An 18,561-nucleotide genomic window follows, 5' to 3' on the forward strand; every position below is an offset into this window, starting at 1 on the left:
TTAGTCTGTAGGGTTACGATCTATAAAAAAAACTAATTCCTTTTAGTTGAATAGAGTGATATAATAGTGTATATCCAAATGAAATTTACATTTGTAAGTGGTAAACTCTTGGCAAAAAAAATACTAAAAAATTCTTAAAAATACATTAAGAGTGGAGCAAATATCATTACTATTACTATTATTATTATTATTATTATTATTTAAATTCATGAGTCATATACTATAGGTTGAACAATACAACCAAATAGGTCAAACTCCGGTGCACTCCACAAGTACTTGACTCTCGAACTTTCGGTATGTACTAATGATTTTAGTCCTAAATAATGAATATTGTATAGGAAAAGTAATTCTAAGAGCAAACTTAGGTATTTAATTTTTATATTTAAAATTCAATACATACAACTAAGGAAAAAAAAAAAGGAAAATAGAGCTACATGGAGGAGTACAAAATCATGCAACCCAAATAATTAATGAGCAACTTGGGAGCTTTTTCCGGACAAAATGGGCCAGAATGGGCCGGGCTTTTGTACATCACGTGCAGTACGGGTTGAGGGCCTTTTGGTCCCACACATTATTAGGGCTAATATGAGAAATTAAGAAGTACTTTAGGATGCTATTGATGCCAAAATAATAATAATAATAATAATTATTATTATTATTATTCGCCTCGAGTTCTATTTTTTAAGGGTAAATAAAAAACGTCAAATTTGACTTTTTTTTGGAAGATAAAAGATAAATATGTGAGAATTTTTCATAATAAAAAAATCTTTTTTTTTTCCAACTGGTTATTAATTTAATATCAATCAAAAGGAGTATTTTATTTTATATTAAAAGAAATGATGAAAATTTCGAAAGACACTTTAAATTTTGGTGCTTTGATATTTTATATTAATAGTACAGCCCATTAAGGCAGTTGTACATAAATAATTTTGGTATTTTATTCTTTTATATTAAAATTAATATCATAAGGGAGTCAAATAATATAAATGAAAGTTTAGAGGGGTTAAAAAGTTACATTTTTTTAACCTCTATTTTATGATCTAGCTAATGTAAGGGCCCAAATAAGAATTCTCATGTTGGCCATCTTTTACCACCAACAACAACCCAAACTAGAGGAATTATTATTCATTTGGGAAATATGTATATAACACCTTGTCTTTTAACCAAATTATAGTTTACACCTTATATTTTTTACTATTTATAAATCCAGTTCTATAATTTAGCGAATATATACAGAAAACACTTTACTGTTAGATCTATTAGTTAAACATAACCAACCTTTAAGAAAATTATAAAAATATCCTAAACTAAGTCATACTAAGGGTGTTTTAGTTATTTTAGAAATAAAATATCTCTATTTAATAGAATATTCTCACGGTGCTAGTCCAAATATAACATAGGGTATTTTTTACACATATTTGCTAAATTATGAAGCACGATTGATAAATAGCGAAAATATAGAGTGTAATCACAATTTAGTTAGAATGCATAGTGTTATATGCAAAATTTCTCTTTTTATTTTCTATTTTTTTTTAACAAGTTAACCTCCTTAGCTATCTAATATCTCTCAACCCTTCTAACGGTATTAACACACACAAAAATAAAATAGATATCAAATTACTATCTTATCCTTAATTTTTTTTTTCTCTTCTCTAAAATTGATCACATAATTATTTTCAAGAAAAAAAAATCAAATATGCAACTAAAAGATTGTGCATTTTTGCAGGATTTAAATAGTTAAAGAGGCCAATAGACTAGAGAAAGTACTTAAGTATATGTAAAAATAGGCAATAATTCATGGATCTAAATATAACTATCTCTTATAATTAAGCTAGATAGTTAACCTAATCCAAGCATTTAATTCAAATTTTATAAGATCTTATGCCATAAACTAATTAATTGGTCCTTTGCACTGGTGATCCTTAAATAGTCTTTTAAACAATTTGTCTGCTAACCTCCGGACCAAGTCTTCTTCTACTGTTAGGCTAAAGTTAGGACATATATATATATAATAATTTTTAGATAGTTTAATTAGTTGGATTATTATTATTATTTTCTATGGATTTATCGTCTTCACTTCTCCTGGAGCTTTGCAATGAAACAAAATAATTATGATTATAGTTCACTGGGTCTTGTAATTAGGAGGGCTAGCTTATATTATCCAATCTACTTAGTCTACGAGCTTTTTCTAATTAAACAAAGAGATAATTCTATCTAAACTCTTTCAATTGTTTCTTAATTTTATATAGATCATCTTATTTATTCTTTATGATACTTTTAACTCTTTTAATTATGTAAAACTTTTGGGATTTTTACACATCACACCCTACATTTTGTTTATTTTGTGATTCGCACTCCGTCTTTGGGGATTTTATAATGCGACCTCTCATTTTTTTTTTATAATGTTCATTTAACACCTCCAACGTTACTTTAGCTAACTGACATTAACTATATTATATAGTTTATGTGACTCTAGTTCAAAGATTACTAAAATACCCTTAAAAAGTTTTAACCTAACCTAAATCCCTACAAAATCCTTCTTCCCCAAACTAAACCCTAACTCCACAAAATCTAAATCCTTTTATCTATAACTAAACCCTACCTCACAAAATTATAATATCAAAACCCACAACCCACAAAAATCCCCCAAAATCCCTACCGCATATAAGCCTTAGAAGCTTCCCCCAACTTTACCTATTTTTCTTCATCTCTCTAGCTCAAACACTTTTTTTCTCCATCTTTCTTCAAATTTTCTTCATCTCTCCCTTCCCATCTTTGAGGTCGCAAGCAACAAAATCGGCTTGGAGTTTAGGAAGCTCTAAGATCTCCATGACTTGAAGTTTTAAAGCTTTAAGATTAGCTTGATATTTAGGTGATATTCTTCATGGTTTGAGAAAAAGCAATAAGTATGAATGTTCATGTTATAAATAAAATTAGAGATAAGTACAAGAGTAATTTAGGAATATTATAACAGAATATTCTCTTTCTGGAGTTTGATTATGGTTAAGTTAAGTTAACTCAACTCAGGGTGTTAAATGAATATTATAGGGAAAAAGGAGGGCTCGTGACGCGAATCATAAATAGTCAAAATATAGGGTGTGATTTATAAAAATTCTAAAACTTTTTAATTGCACGTGAATATAATGTAATCAAAAGGACAGTCTTATTATTATTTAGAGAAAAAGAAAGAGAGATATTAATGGTAGAATAATCGTTTAATATTTTTCATCTAGGGTCGTTAAAAGAGGTGTGAGATACTAGATAATTGAGTAGATTATAATATTATTAAAAAGAATTAGCAATTGATTAATTGATGGTTCTATAAATAAATTATTAATTATGTCTAAGTGTTTTATAATCTCACGACAAAAATTATAGATTCAAATTCATTTTAGATATTAAAGTTGATATTTGAAAGATTTTACATAAGCTTACGCTACGTACGCTACATAATTATCTAATTTATATATTAAAGATAGCTAATTATTTTATCTAGCATATGATTAACCAAAATAAATAATTAATTCAAGAGGCACGGTAGTAAATCTAATGCATGCCTACAATTGGATTTATTAAAAAAAATTATTAAAAAAAAATTCCAAACATCTATATTTCAGAAGTTACTACACCCTGCATTGTAGGAAATCCAATGGAATTACTAGTGTCGGTGGAAAATCTAATTCCCCCGGTTTGCCGCCCAGTCGGCCACCTTATTTGCCTCTCGCCTTACATGCTTCAGGCGATGACTTACAAAAGAGCCGAGTAAAACATTACACTCAGCAACTAACCCCCTCAGTTCGGCCGGGGCCGACGGACCCTCTCCCTGCAGAACTCCGTAACCTTGTATTGGAGGAGGCGTTTACTCCTGCTGTAACGTAGGCCAGCCTAATCTAGCCAATTTATCAACAAAAAAAAAAAAACATGTAATAATAATAATAATAATAATAATAATAATAATAATCCATTGTAAAGAAAGTTAGGGTTTCCATGTTAATAAATAGGAGAAGTACTAATTTCACTTTCTAAAAGCAACCTACACCTTTTTGTAGTCGGTGAAGATAGTCAACGATCAAAAGATCTATTATTTTTTATCTGTTCACGTGCAGTATATAGAAAGCTGCATGCATAATTTATAATTTTTTTTTAAATTTTTGACGTAAAAAAAGAGAGTCATTTGAATATATAATTATTAATAAAACTAAAGAGTATAAGACATTGGTATATTTCAAGTGAACTAAAGAGTATTATAAGACTAAATATGATACACAAAATTGATGATTAATTTTAGCATCATTGGTTTATAGAATAGTAAGAGATCTACTACTCCTATGAGCATATACAAATTGTCAATTTAATTCATGAATAGTGAGGTAGGTATCGTTTTGACCTAGTTGTTCTTAATATTTAGACCCTCAAATTATCATCATCTTTTCTTATACTTTTTCTAGATGTTTTTTATGATAAAAATACATCCTATGTGCGTATAGACTCTTAGAATTACTAAAAATTTCTCAAACACTCTTTCAGTTAGGTTTTTATTATTTTTAGAGTCCATAAATTATAACGCGCAAGCAATGTAAGCAAGTTAGTATGGCATGTTTACCTTTATTCTGAAAGAAAGAAAGAAGAGGGAGTAATTTTAATTTATCAAAATACCCTTACCTTCTTAGTGGGTATTTTAGTCTTTTTATCTTTTTTCGTTTACAACATTAGGGGAGTTAATATTGTATTAATGTAGAAGTTTTGAGTTTGAATCCTCCCAAGCTTATTTTTTATTTAAAATATAAAATCTCTCTAAAAATCATGGTTAATTTTTTAAAAAGGAAGCTTAAGTTTTTAGAGTGATCTAGTGTGTTAATAGTAATTGCATGGTGAAACTAGAGTTCTTGGACCATTAGGACTATAATAATGAGATTGAGATTATTTTTATCTTTTCTAGAGATACTCTAATTTATTAATGATAAAAACATTTGCTTAAAGACAAACCATCACAAGACTATGATTTGGCAAAGTACAACATTGATCTTTCAATGATGTCATTATTAGTGCACCAACTACCTTAAACAGTCTCTAATTCCTTTTTAATATAGGAAAGAGCTTCATGAGTACACTATTATAAGGAAAGAAAACTATATATATATATATATATATATAAAACACATCCTATACTATGTTTTAAACCCCTGCATCTTTAATAAACTATCAAACAACAACCCAATCCACCCTCATATTTGGCATTAGATTTTCAAAAAGTAAACTGAAATAAACACATAATGTAGAGTGTGAAATGAAAGAAAAATCTGCTGTGGTCCAATTCATTAGTTGCACAGTCAGTATCATTGACTGCACTAAATGACTGCTTAACAAGCAATAGTTGGATCTGATTGTGAAGTGTTCAGTTGAATTGTTCATATGATACACCAACTCTGGTGGATGCCAATATTTTTTATTTAGAGATACATGTTAATGACAAATGTAATTAGATTAATTATACTTAGCCCCTATTTTTTCCACCACCATAGATTCTCTGAACTAAGGGATTTGTGTAGATATATATTTTTTTAATTCAAGATATGTATGTGAAAAATGTTGATTGTTTAAAAAAGTTAAATGTATTTATCCCTAATTTTTCTATTGACAGTTTTCACAACCTTTGGACCATGCAATATGATAATGGATGTCAATTACCAAGTCATGGAATATCCTTTCCAATGAACCAAGTCATGGCTTTTTAAAGTGGAGTTTTTTTTACCACACTAGTACTGATCTAAATTTCTCTTTACTGAAATAGATCACCTCACAAATTTCATAAGGAATGAGTTCTAATTTACGATAGCCCTAATAAAATTACTAAATTGGTCAACTTAGTTTTTTCCTAAGCAAAAATATTGATCACTTTAGCATTTTTGTTTATTTTTAAAATACTAAACTGATCAATATTTTATATATATAAATTTATTTAACTTAGTTTTTTAGTAGTTAAGATAAAAAAATGTTTGACGATAAGAATATTGAACTGATCAATATTTTAGAAAACGCCGATTAGTTCAGCATTTTTATTAAGGTTATAGTAAATTAGATTTTATTTACTAATAAATTTGAATGACAATCTATTTCGATAAAAAAAAAAAGTAAAATTGGCTAGTTTGGTCAAAAACTCTTTTTAAAGTGTATACGACTTGATTGTTGATATAGGATGGAGGAAAGTAATTCTTAACTCAAAAAGAAAAGATAAAAAGGAAAGGGAAAAGGAATGCTGAATCTAATCCTTTGCTTGCTGTTGCTAAAAGCCTTACAAATTCCAAAACCACTGACTATTTTTACTTCTTTTTTTATTACTGTACATACTTGTTAGTCTTATTTTAGAACTAATTGCCTTCTACTTCTTCTTCTCCTTCTCTCTCTGTATTTATATAAATGAAAGGGAGCAGCTCAAAGCTTAAAGCAGTGGAGTGTCCTCTGGCATTTGTTTTTTTTTTCCTTGGATCACAAGCAAAATAATCATCTTGGTGTCTGCATTGCCCTGCAAAGGTACCTCCTTTTACTCATCTCTGTCTTCGATTTGCTCCTGCAGTTTCCATTTATTTTGGTTTACTTTCTTAGCTCATATCCTCCGAACTTATTTTAAGATGGATCGTAAGAGAATAGCATCACTCACTATTTTCATGTAAGGATTTAACTTTGATTGATTTTGATAGTGTTTTATACATTTGTTTGGTTGTCTGAGGACAGGAAAGGGAAGAAAGGCAAAAGAAATGAGAATATAAGAATCAGATATAGATATAGTTCATGGTAAGATCTGCAAAAGTTAATGTAAAAAGTTGGAGCTTTAGTTGCCCTAGACCTATTGCATAGTATCTACATTGCCCGGAGCTTTACAACTGCAGATGCCTTTGCTTGCAATGGTATCTAATAGTTCGTTCTGCTCCCTCACTATTCTTCAGATGCTGCATTGGGTCTCGAAGCTTTAGACTCAAATGGGTCAATAAAGATTCGATTTTGGTGTGGGGGACTGGAGGAATTCTTGAAATTGGGATTTGGGTTGTCAAGTGTTTTCTTTTTTGGTTGTTGGCTCCTCTCTTTTTTTAAAAAAATAGAGTGAAATGACTCCAAGGTTAGATCTTTCTGAATGGTTGGGGAAGGACAGTAGAACGGGCACACCGGTTGTTGTCACGATGGAGAACTCCAGTTACTCTCTTGTTGAGATCGATGGCTCTGAGATCCCTTCATTCCAATCTATGGATAAAGCCCGAGGGAAAAATGCCAAGCAATTCACTTGGGTGTTACTCCTTAAGGCTCACAGAGCAGTTGGATGTGTTGCTTGGTTAGCAGCTGGTACCTGGGCTCTACTTGGAGCTATCAAGAAGCGATTCATATGCTGGAAGGAATCTTCTCAAGAAGGTGAAAAATTTGGCAAGAGCAAGCTACTGTTTAGGTTCCTTAGGGGACTATTGGTGCTTTCTCTAGTAACACTTGCATTTGAGATGACCGCCTACTGGAATAAATGGCATTTTCAGAGTCCAAATTTGAATGTTGCGGAGAATCTGCACATACCTGAGGTGACAGAGATCCGTGGGTTGATGCATACTGCCTATATTACGTGGCTTTCTTTCAGAGCCGACTACATTGCTTACCTAATTCAAGCTTTGTCAAACTTCTGCGTTGTTCTTTTCATGATTCAGTCACTAGACAGGATGATCTTGTGCTTTGGATGCTTTTGGATCAAGTTCAAGAAGATCAAACCTAGGATAGAAGGTAATCCATTCAAATCAGACGATTTGGAGGGTTCAGGATATGAGTATCCTATGGTTCTGATCCAGATTCCAATGTGCAACGAGAGGGAGGTAAATTATTCTTACATTTGCACACTCAATTGTTGCTTTTAGTTCTCATGTTCATTACAAGGAGTTCAAGATACATTACCTGGTCATAAAGTTTGCAATAAAGTGTCTAATGTTAATTGTTTTCATTAACATCAATTTTGCTTATCTTTCAGGTGTACGAGCAATCTATCTCTGCCATCTGCCAAATTGATTGGCCAAAAGATCGTCTGCTAATTCAAGTCCTGGATGACTCAGATGATGAGAATATCATGCTTTTAATTAAGGCAGAGGTCTCCAAGTGGATCCAACGGGGTATCAAAATTGTCTATCGCCATCGCCTGGTCCGAACTGGTTATAAAGCTGGAAATCTTAACTCTGCTATGAGCTGTGATTACATCAAGGACTACGAGTTTGTTGCTATATTTGATGCCGACTTCCAGCCAAATCCCGACTTCCTTAAACAAACAGTGCCTCATTTTAAGGTAGCAATGTTATATGTCTAAATTTCATAAGACCTACTCAAATTTTACCTAGTGGAATAAATGTTCCTCATTGTACTAATTAATATTTATTTTCTAATCCAGGGAAATCCTGAACTAGGACTAGTTCAGGCGCGATGGAGCTTTGTAAATAAGGATGAAAACTTATTAACTCGTCTCCAAAATATTAACCTCTGCTTTCACTTTGAAGTGGAGCAGCAAGTCAATGGTGTCTTCTTGAATTTCTTTGGTTTTAATGGAACTGCTGGTGTTTGGAGAATCAAGGCATTGGAGGATTCTGGTGGCTGGCTTGAGAGAACAACAGTAGAGGACATGGATATCGCTGTCCGTGCTCATCTCAATGGTTGGAAGTTCATCTTCCTAAATGATGTCAAGGTGCCGTCTTTAATTCATCTCGCACCAACAGTATTTCCACTGTGACATTTCCTTGTTCAACTGATGAACTGAGTCCTTTTTATTAGGTACTATGTGAAGTTCCTGAATCTTACGAGGCATATCGGAAACAGCAGCACAGATGGCATTCTGGCCCGATGCATCTATTCCGTATATGTCTTCCAGACATTATAACTTCCAAGGTTTGATATCTCCCAGAAGTTATTATGTTGCTCCTTTCTTGCCATATAAGTTCCTAAAATTTTTATCTCTTGAATAACAGATATCCATTTGGAAGAAGGCGAATTTAGTGCTACTCTTTTTCCTCTTGCGAAAGCTTATCCTTCCATTCTATTCTTTCACGTTATTCTGTGTGATTCTCCCTCTAACTATGTTTGTGCCTGAGGCTGAACTACCTGCTTGGGTGATCTGCTACATCCCTGTTCTTATGTCCTTCCTCAACATTTTACCGGCTCCAAAATCGTTCCCTTTTATTGTGCCGTATTTGCTATTTGAGAACACCATGTCAGTAACTAAATTCAACGCAATGGTCTCTGGTCTATTCAAGTTGGGTAGTTCCTACGAATGGGTTGTAACTAAAAAGGCAGGGCGGTCTTCGGAATCTGATCTGCTTGCAGCAGCAGAAAGAGATTCAAAACCTTTAAGTCATCCTCAGCTCCTTAGAGGAGTTTCTGAGAGTGAGCTCACGGAGCTGAATAAGTTGAAGGAACTACAACCAGCAGCCCCTCCTGTCAAAAAGGCCAATAAGATTTACAAGAAAGAGCTGGCTCTCGCTCTTCTCCTCCTAACAGCTGCAGTTCGAAGTCTTCTATCTGCACAAGGAATTCATTTCTACTTCCTCCTCTTCCAAGGCGTAACCTTTCTTGTTGTCGGGCTTGATCTTATTGGCGAGCAAATTAGTTAATCAGATGGCAGAACCACAGGCAGAATTTGCATTTGGTTTTGGTCACTCAAGAAGTCCTTCCTCCAGAAATTATACTTGCATTGCTATGATATTAGTTGAGGTAATCCATGATAACTTTATTCTTCGTCTTTGCTAGTGGGAGGGGCGATCGCAGCTCCCACACAAATAAGGAGTTGCTCCTATTGAAGCATGGATTGGATTCTACAGTTCTCTTTTTCTCCTTTTGTTATGTATATTGTTACAAAAAATATTTTTCTCTGAAATTAATGTTGTGAAGTATAGGAAGCAGTCTTTCTTCTTCTTGCTCGAGTTTGGTGTGTTATCCATGCTCAGCACTATGTACTTGTACAAGAACAAACCAGAATCAAATAATATCGATATTGTGTAACAAGTGTCTGTATATTTTTAAATTCTTCAGTTTACTTCAAAAGTATAAAGAAAGACTTGCTTAATTGTCATCTCATTGATTTGCTTTTGCCTTTTACATTCTCTGCAGCTTATTAACTCCTATTGGTGGATTCTCCTTCCTCTGCAAAGGTTGGGGAATAAAATCATCCCTGCGACTTACTGGCTCTAAACTTACTCTAATATATTCATTTGTTTTGGCCCCTGCATAGTTCTAAGATCCTAATATATTATATAAGAATTGAATGTCAGTCATATCTAGATAAGCAGATGGAGATTAAAGTGCTTCGATTTTCTTTCTATTGTTCTTTTTCTCTCTTTGATATTTATCAATCGCATGACTTATCAATCCACTATAGTAGCTAGACTTTCTGCAAATTTGTTGCTCACGTTTAAAAAGGAAACAAATGAGTTGTTTGTTATACATGCAGATATTGTATTATAACATGCCAACAGAGTGTGCATCTATGCAATCAAACTGTATTTAACAATGTCAGACAGAGATGGTGGCTAGCATTGATAGATAATGCCTAAAACCTTTTAAATTTGTGGTTCAAATGGGGCCATCAGCCACATGATTTATAATACTTCATATACGATCTAATCCTTCCAGAATGTGAATCGCATCAATGAACAACTTCATTAACGGCTGATAACTGTCTCTCCTGAGATGAGTTTCTCTAGCAATATGCGATTTCCTTGAATTTGCACTAGTTTTACTTAGTATAAACAGTCTGTTGACATATTTTACACATTGAGTTGAAGCTGTGACAAAGGTTACAAATAAATGTTAATAGTATACAACATACAACTCATGTTTTGAAGCTTCAAACCTCATCTACACCAAAATAGAAAAGAAATACTGGACCAACATATGAACTACAGCAGTTGTTTGCCAGAAAAGTAGGCCTTTCCTTCACAAAACCAGGGTAGAATTGGTGAAGTGCCCTCTTGTAGAAGATGATACATTGGCCTTCAGCAGTCCTTTTTCTTTGATTGGAATCCAGCAGTCATTTTAAGGTCAAACCACTCTTAATTATGCAGTATTTGTCTATATGGCACAGGTACATTTGATTGTTTGGATGAAGAGCTAACATTCATGAATAACATAGGAAGAACTTCTAAGCACACTTGTGTCTGAATCTCTGAATCATGTTGTGTGAGGCTAGAATTGGCAGTAGTTGAAATGAATGCAAGATACTAATCAAAATGATCCTCAGAGAAATCTGGTTCATCCGGCTTTTGTAACCTGGCTATATTTGTATCACTAGTCAGAAATCTTCTTGAAACTGATCCAATGTTGGGCATGGGAACTATGGACCCATCAATTATAGAGCTTGAACTGGCACCTGCATTTTCTTGTGATGGCTTATGGGCCACTTCTTCATCTGACCACTGCAAATAGGATTCACACCTGCTTAGACTGTCAGACATTTTTCTTTTTTGATACTGACGCCATGCTGTCTGGATGAAGCAAGCACCCCATGTTCTCCAGTGATGGGAGTAGAAGCGGAATGTATGCTGCAGCTTCCTGCTGTGTAACCTTCTGAATTGATTGGCGACAAATTTGAGGTCCTCAGCACGTAATGCAAAGGCTTCCACTTCAGTGAGAGCTCTTACTGTCCTAGTAGAAGTGGGCAAATTAACAACTGTTTTAGGAAGCAATGCCCATGTGAGAAGCTCTTCACCACAAAAGTCACCAGGCCTTAAAATTATAGAGTTGAAGAAATTGGTTCTGCCACCATTGGTGGTACAGCTTTCCAATTTCCCACGAATTATAAAAAGCATTTCGTTCACAGGGTCTCCCTCACGAGCAATGTATGAATTCTCAGTGCACAAGGAGGAAACCAGCCGATCACATATGGCATCAAGTAGTTGATTATCCATCTCTGAGAAGAAAGGGACCTAAAGTATGGAAAAGAAGTTGGTGATAAGTGATAACTAGGAGCTTCAAGGACCTGAAGCTTTATATATATATATATATATATGTGTGTGTGTTTGTGGAAAATTCATATCAATGAACACGATGTAAACTGATCTAAAAAGAGGTAAAATGAAAAACATCAGCATAGAGTATAGACTATAAAGCCCAAACCTAATAGGTAAAATGAAAATCCCATGGAAGAGAAGCAAATGAAACACTTTCGTAAAAGTTCTCGTAGAATCAAGAATGACGTTTTCATTTTGTATTTACCAGATCATGAATTAGTAACAGCACCTAATCTCCGAAAAAAGTCCCAATTGTTTCAAACTTTTGATTTTTAAATGAGACATTCACGGAATGCCAATGAATAAGATCAAACCTTATTCCGTGATATTCCATAAGAATCCTCTTTCTTATTCTTAAGCAAGCCCTGAGAGGGCTTAGTTGATTATGATTTCGTTTCCTTTTTGTTTATTTTGATAAAGATATTGTCCGATTCTTTTTCTATTGATTCTTTTCTGGTCTCGCATTGAGATGTATAGATCCATGGATCTATGTGTCAGCTTAGGCTCACCATAGTTATCCACAATTTTTTAAGGAAGTACAGCTTCATATATTCTGCATTCAGAATTCCATATTTCTATAAACTATTTGTCTAATGTCCTTATGCATGTGGCTTGATAATAATTGCAGTCTCTACTCTCAGAAGGACTAGTGGATATACTTGGTTACAACTTACAACTTACGAGCATTTATATTGATTAACACATTCCTAATATCTGAAAGCAAGAGACCTATTACATTCGGGGAAGATGACACTGGTTTGATAATTAAACATGTGTGCTGGTACATTCTAACAGAGATAAGACAACTTTTCATAAACATTAAAGGCCTAAAGCAACCACACACACAGACACACACACAAAAGAGAGAGGATTAGATCTTAATGTTTTGAGGAAAGAATAGATTGAGTTCGTTATCATGGTTGAAGCAATACACAAGGATATAACCAATTTTCACATGCTACAAGTTAAGTCTATGATACATAGATAAAGAATAACAAAAATAGTTATAGAGAAGAAATGAATATGATCATCTGTCAAGATCCAAACTGTGAGTTTCATTTTCATTAGTAATCAAAAGTGCAAGTTTCAATTTTCATCTGTCATCAATTTGATGTGCAATGGATGATGATGTCATACTGAAAAATGAAAATTCAATATTCAATTGATTTTATCTTTTCACTTAGGGGGTTCAAATGCTATAAACCTATTTGCCCCTTTGTTACCTTTTTATATATTCCTTTACTGGTTCATAGCTTATATAGTCAATTAACAAGATGATTGCTCCAAGTATTTATGTCTACTATTGTTGCTTAAGGACTAACATGGAAGACTGTCACTGAGATATCAACTTACACGTCGAACCAGGTCCAAGCATAAGTGACGTTGTACATCTCGACGTATGTCAGCAGGCAAAGTTTGCAAAATAGTTTCTTCATCAACCCCTCGCGTTGCTAGCCACTTTACTTGAACAAACCGTCTGACTCGTTCTTGCAGATGATCAGGGAGTTGGTGATGTCTCATCCACTCTTCAGTGTCTCTTTCCCTCAGCCGCCACTCTTCAAGCCTTTTACTGATTGACTGCAGATAAGTCTACAAGAAATCCAATATGTTTCAGTGTGAAGCCAATACAATAGCACATTTGACTAAGGAAATGAAAAATAAACACAGGGTAATCGGATATGAGCTGGAAAAAGCACTGCCTGGGTTTCTAAGAGGACCACTATGAAATTTTCTTTTTTACATGTCATGGAATTAATTTAGGGGAAGATAATCTAATTAAGTGACATGATCACTCCAACTAGGACTCTAAATTCACCAAGAGAAATCTTTATATTCTCTATAATGTATATATATATATACATATTTATACCAGTGGTAGAGTCAAATGCAAACTATGACATGATATAAGAAGATAGCCCATTCTCTCTTTTTACTCTTTTTTTTTCTTCTGAGATCTGAGGTTTGACAGAAAAGATTGAGGTAAGTTAGCCTATAAACTGGGAAAAGAAGGCCAAAAAGATATCCTACATCCTGATAACATATTAAAAAAAAACTTCAAGAAATATTTTGCAGTTGAAAGTAAATTATGAACTTTGAGGTCACCTGCATTTTACCAATAAGTTGAGCAAATAATATGAGACTAACTGCACCAATTGCTATTGCAAATATATTTTCCACCATGAAAGTGCTTGTCACCAGGGGATTCCCACTAGAACTGAGAAAGAAACAATCGGTGCCTCATGAGTCTTCAATGGAATGCTAGCATCTCTCGTCCTATCAGCTAATAATAAAAGGTCAAATTATCAAAACATGATATTATGCTGTTAAGGCCAGTGTTTTTCATGTATAACAATATCCCTGGTGTTTGTTGAGGATGGAATAACATGACAAATCCAACATAACTTGCCAATACTACAGGAAGAGTAACCTGTAGAGGCACTATTGGCAACCATATATGAAACATCCAGTCATACCTTAACTGTTGCAAACCCCACCATAGACAGTAGAAGTACTTTTCATGGAACAACGTTGATAGAGCACCATTGGACAATGAGCTATTAAATATCCCATAGTTGAAGGAAATACTATAATTTCTAGCATTGCAGTTTGAAAATACATTGGTTCTAGCGGTCCAATTCTGGAAATCAGTATAACCAGTGAAGTCACAATTTAGAAATCTAAGATCACAAGGCGTGTTCGGGGAGTCATTTTCCCTCACGCATTCCATGTTCCAACATGTTATTTGCCGTTCAACTGAAAGAAGATAATATACTGCTCCTGTAATCTGCAGTCATAAGTCATTAGTTCCAGAGAGCAACTGTAATATAACGAAATAATAAAAGAACCAGTTTATTTTATTTCTAATTCTAAAAGAATCATCTTGACTGCGGAAAGGCAAGTAAGGCATCATACATGGCTAGCCAACATGTACAATAGTAGATTATATGCAGCTCCACCCCAAGCAGTCTTCGCAACAACTCCAGCAGCTTTAATAATTTGATTGCTTAATGGAACTATCAGATACATTCTAATGATGTATTGAATCAAAATAACAAGAGCAAATGTGGTATTTTTGACATTGTAGTTTGAGCTGCTTATTGAAGGCACCACTAACCAGAAGGCAATCTGCATAAAAGGAAAACAGAAATCAACAAATATTTGGAACTGAATTACTTACTATTCAAAATGATGTATAAGATTTTCAACATCTTTTCATTTTCTTTTTTATTTTTCCAATTTGTTATTTTTCATGGCAAGCTTGAGGTTTCTAGTATTACACAATACATGATATCAATTCAATCATCCAAGATTAGATTAGAAGATTCAAAACAAGAAAAAGGGGAAAAAGGTAAAAGAAGAGCTGGTACTTTGTCCTATGCAAGAGGTTCGCAATAAGAATAATGTTAGTGCAAATGGAAAATTTGAGAATTAACTTGCCTTCCTCAGATTTTTGAAAGTATGTTGATGTATTGTTAAAAAAGCGCAGATATTGGTAGTGATGAAACAGAATTAAATTTGATGAACTTAGCAGAAACTTCACATCACAAGATCATCCCCCACAAATTCTAGAGTTTATTTGCATTTCAAAATCAAATTAATTTCAAATAAATGTCTTCATTTTACCCCTAGTTATTATGTTCCTAATTTGTCCAACAGTTTTACAATTCCTGGGACAAGTAAGCTTCGTCTAGGAAACAGATATAAGCCTTATACTTTATACTTCTGGCCACAAACTGATTAGGTTATGCCATCCTAGATCATTACCAACTCAAGAGTAACTTGGTCCATTAGGAATTGATCAATTAGATGAATCCTTGATCAAAAAAATGTGACCTGATTGAACCTAAAATGGAACCGTATGACTATATCCTACAACTTCCAGTCTAAACTTGATGAAATATGTAACTCCCATAGGCAGATCAAAATAAGAGAAAAGTTATGTTTTCCCTTTTGCACCTCAATCTTTCTTGGATTTTAGAAGCAAAGTTTTTCATCAAATTTTACACATAAGTGATCTTCTATTCACAATTGATTATCACTACCATGTAGGTGTTAGTTAAGTTTAAATGCATTAGGTTGTCCATATTTCATAATACCCAATGTCATTTAGTGTTATTGCTTCCTTGCATAAATGTTCATGTTACAGTACTTTAACCTAATGTTAGACATGTTTATAACTTTATATTGCTTTATAATTTAAGTATTAGCTAATATATCCACTTTGGTGTTTTTATTGTTCATGTTATAAGCACAAATTTGGAGAAAGAACAATAAAATAAAGAATGCAAGTAATCTCCAATGACAACACAATCATGAGGTCAATGTTGGATACTGTGTACCTGTGGAAGAGGCAATGCTGCTGCTACATCTATAAAGAGTTCAGATTTAATATATCTCCTTCGTATCTCTTTAGGGTCTGTGACAAGCTCTCCCTTCCCAAGCATTCTTGTGCTTGGAGCTACATATGCAGTGAAAAACTTTATAACAATATTCAACAGATAGAATAAGTCAGCAAGTGACCGTAAGACAGTAACAGTAATGCTCAATCTCCGGTCCATTCTGACACATGAAGAAGCACTATCAACCCTAACCAAGGGTAAGTAGTAGTAAAAAGGGTCAATAAACAAAGCAAATAGGCACGAGATGAGGTAAACGCGGTTCCATGTCAATATGATACTACTTGCAGGATCTAGTACGAATCTGTTCCATTGTTCCTGACCCTCGTCCAACACCTTAGGATTGCCAAGATTTCTTTCATCTGCTCTATTAACACCTAGTCTATCAGCTCTCGTGTCCTGATAACCACGTTTAGCTTGGCCTTGGCGGTCGTCAGGAAATATCCTACACATGTAAAAGAAGAAGCGAAAAAAAAATTCAGGTATTAGCAAAAAAGAATTTTCTAGGAGTAAGAAATAATTAAGACCAACAGCAATTTGCTGGATCACTAGGGCTCATGATATAAGTTCAGTTGGTATAATTTCTTGAACATGTCAATCGAATTGAGCAATCTCAATTGCATAAAAAGAGGCCAGTATCTTACAGGAGACTATACATTTCTAAGCTCTTTGGATTAGGGACAGTTCCCTTTCTACTAGTCCAAGGATTCACACTAGTTTGTCTGCTTATGCTGGAAAGGTTTGTCATTTTTAGGTTCGGTTAAGACAAAGGACAAAATTAGAGTATATTCTATCTTCAGATGATCAAACATTGCAATATTGCAATACATCTTGAAGGAATTTTCCTCTAAAGTTGGATGTACATGGGAATCAAATGACACATAAACCCAGATTAGAATAATCTTTCAGGGGGGAAATATTGGATTTTGCTCATAATCTAAATCCAAAAGAACGCAACAAAACGTGGGTCTTTCCAATCATGGATCCCTGACAACAAATCTAGCATCAAAATCAAATCTTTTCCCCAGTTTACTTCTCTACAGGATTACATCACAAACAGAAAGAGGAAAAGGGGAACTTTTTTCCCGACCCACCTCGCGGTTCTCCTCTGCATCTCCACCCCATCTTGGACTTTGGATGCGAACATCTCCCCAAAATCGAGCCAAATCTAACTCCCAAGAAACCGAAGCGAGATCTCGATTCTCGACCCACCACAAAGATGCCCAAAAGGAAGGCTCGGATCAAAAAGGAGGCAGCTTTAAGCTTATAACCTCTCCGTAATCCTCCTCACGACAAACCCAGAGCTTACCAAGTCAAACCAAGGAGGGGATAGCCATTAGCTAATAGCTCGCCGACCCAAATCCATTTCCATTCCCGGAGGCACAAGAAGAGATGCCATGGCTTCGAGGTGGACTAATTCTTCTTGGGTATTCGCCTTTGCACGTTAGTTTTCTATGACTAGGTAACAAATGTGTGTGAGAGAGAGAGAGAGAGGGGGTAAAGATCATGTCTTTTTTATATGCTAGTGGAACTTTCCGGGACGGCGACCACAATACTTCGGACTTCGGAGTAGACTTTCTTGTCGCAATAGTGGATCGTCTGTTAACATGGTTGTCGGAATTTGGTACATTGGGCGCGGCGCTTGGTACCTAATCACTGGGTGCCAAGTACCCAACTGAAGCAAAAATCTGGCCAGGTAAGGACCCTCGTTTCATTATGATCCATTTATAGTAGATTTTTTTTCTTCTATATGTTACATAATGGCCATAATTGGCAAAAAAAAATTTCAAAATATACGGCTACTTTGTTGGAAATATCATAATTGTTACCAACTCACAATTTAGAAAAGATCATTTTATCCTTATATGAATTACTTAAAATAATCAAACTCTTTTTTTTATATGTAAGACAAAAATTATTGATAAGTATTTCACATTAATCTTCAAAAAAGAAGAAGAATATTTTAGTCACTTATATGATATTCTTTGAAGCCGAAGTATCTTTATATCAATGGAGAGTTTGATCTTTTATTCTTATTCGGTCCGTGTCTAATCTATCTAGGAAGGTTATGATTTTGACTCCAACTTCAAATAATATTATGAAAAAAATTATTTAGTGGTTTTGTGGCTTAGCTTAACAGTTCGGCAGCG

General features: G+C 34.1%; 2 protein-coding genes across 4 annotated transcripts; one reads left to right on the forward strand and one right to left on the reverse strand.

Moving 5' to 3' along the window:
* The first annotated feature begins 6,323 nt into the window (after positions 1–6,323).
* Positions 6,324–10,011, forward strand: LOC140793308 (probable xyloglucan glycosyltransferase 5). 3 transcript variants are annotated; one of them, XM_073144714.1, is made up of 7 exons: positions 6,324–6,531; positions 6,733–6,792; positions 6,945–7,844; positions 7,997–8,305; positions 8,408–8,698; positions 8,785–8,898; positions 8,979–10,011. In XM_073144714.1, exons 3-7 carry the CDS (start codon positions 7,104–7,106, stop codon positions 9,618–9,620), a joined length of 2,097 nt encoding a protein of 698 aa, XP_073000815.1. In that variant the 5' UTR covers positions 6,324–6,531; positions 6,733–6,792; positions 6,945–7,103; the 3' UTR covers positions 9,621–10,011. The 3 variants fall into 3 exon arrangements, with proteins under 3 accessions (XP_073000815.1, XP_073000814.1, XP_073000816.1); XM_073144713.1 differs by having other exon boundaries at positions 6,733–7,844; XM_073144715.1 differs by lacking the exon at positions 6,733–6,792.
* Positions 10,012–10,719: 708 nt separating this feature from the next.
* LOC140793805 (cyclic nucleotide-gated ion channel 17-like) lies at positions 10,720–17,890 on the reverse strand. Its single transcript, XM_073145513.1, has 7 exons — positions 17,506–17,890; positions 16,355–16,856; positions 14,928–15,140; positions 14,489–14,799; positions 14,118–14,229; positions 13,368–13,604; positions 10,720–11,930 (listed from the first exon to the last, which is right to left on the reverse strand). Exons 1-7 carry the CDS (start codon positions 17,556–17,558, stop codon positions 11,226–11,228), a joined length of 2,133 nt encoding a protein of 710 aa, XP_073001614.1. The 5' UTR covers positions 17,559–17,890; the 3' UTR covers positions 10,720–11,225.
* Positions 17,891–18,561: the final 671 nt, after the last annotated feature.

This window comes from Typha latifolia, chromosome 8, assembly GCF_019914945.1.
Source record: "Typha latifolia isolate L0001 chromosome 8, TyphaL0001v2, whole genome shotgun sequence".
Taxonomy (NCBI): domain Eukaryota; kingdom Viridiplantae; phylum Streptophyta; class Magnoliopsida; order Poales; family Typhaceae; genus Typha; species Typha latifolia.

Bases quoted from the DNA above. Each gene is read 5' to 3' on its own strand.
- LOC140793308 (XM_073144713.1), top strand. From the start codon at position 7,104: ATGACTCCAAGGTTAGATCTTTCTGAATGGTTGGGGAAGGACAGTAGA. The intron at 7,845-7,996 runs GTAAATTATTCT...CTTATCTTTCAG, and splicing joins CAATGTGCAACGAGAGGGAG to GTGTACGAGCAATCTATCTC. The intron at 8,306-8,407 runs GTAGCAATGTTA...TTTCTAATCCAG, and splicing joins AAACAGTGCCTCATTTTAAG to GGAAATCCTGAACTAGGACT.
- LOC140793805 (XM_073145513.1), bottom strand. From the start codon at position 17,558: ATGTTCGCATCCAAAGTCCAAGATGGGGTGGAGATGCAGAGGAGAACC. The intron at 16,857-17,505 runs GTGGGTCGGGAA...TTACATGTGTAG, and splicing joins ATGCAGAGGAGAACCGCGAG to GATATTTCCTGACGACCGCC. The intron at 14,800-14,927 runs GTATGATGCCTT...TTATGACTGCAG, and splicing joins TGTACATGTTGGCTAGCCAT to ATTACAGGAGCAGTATATTA.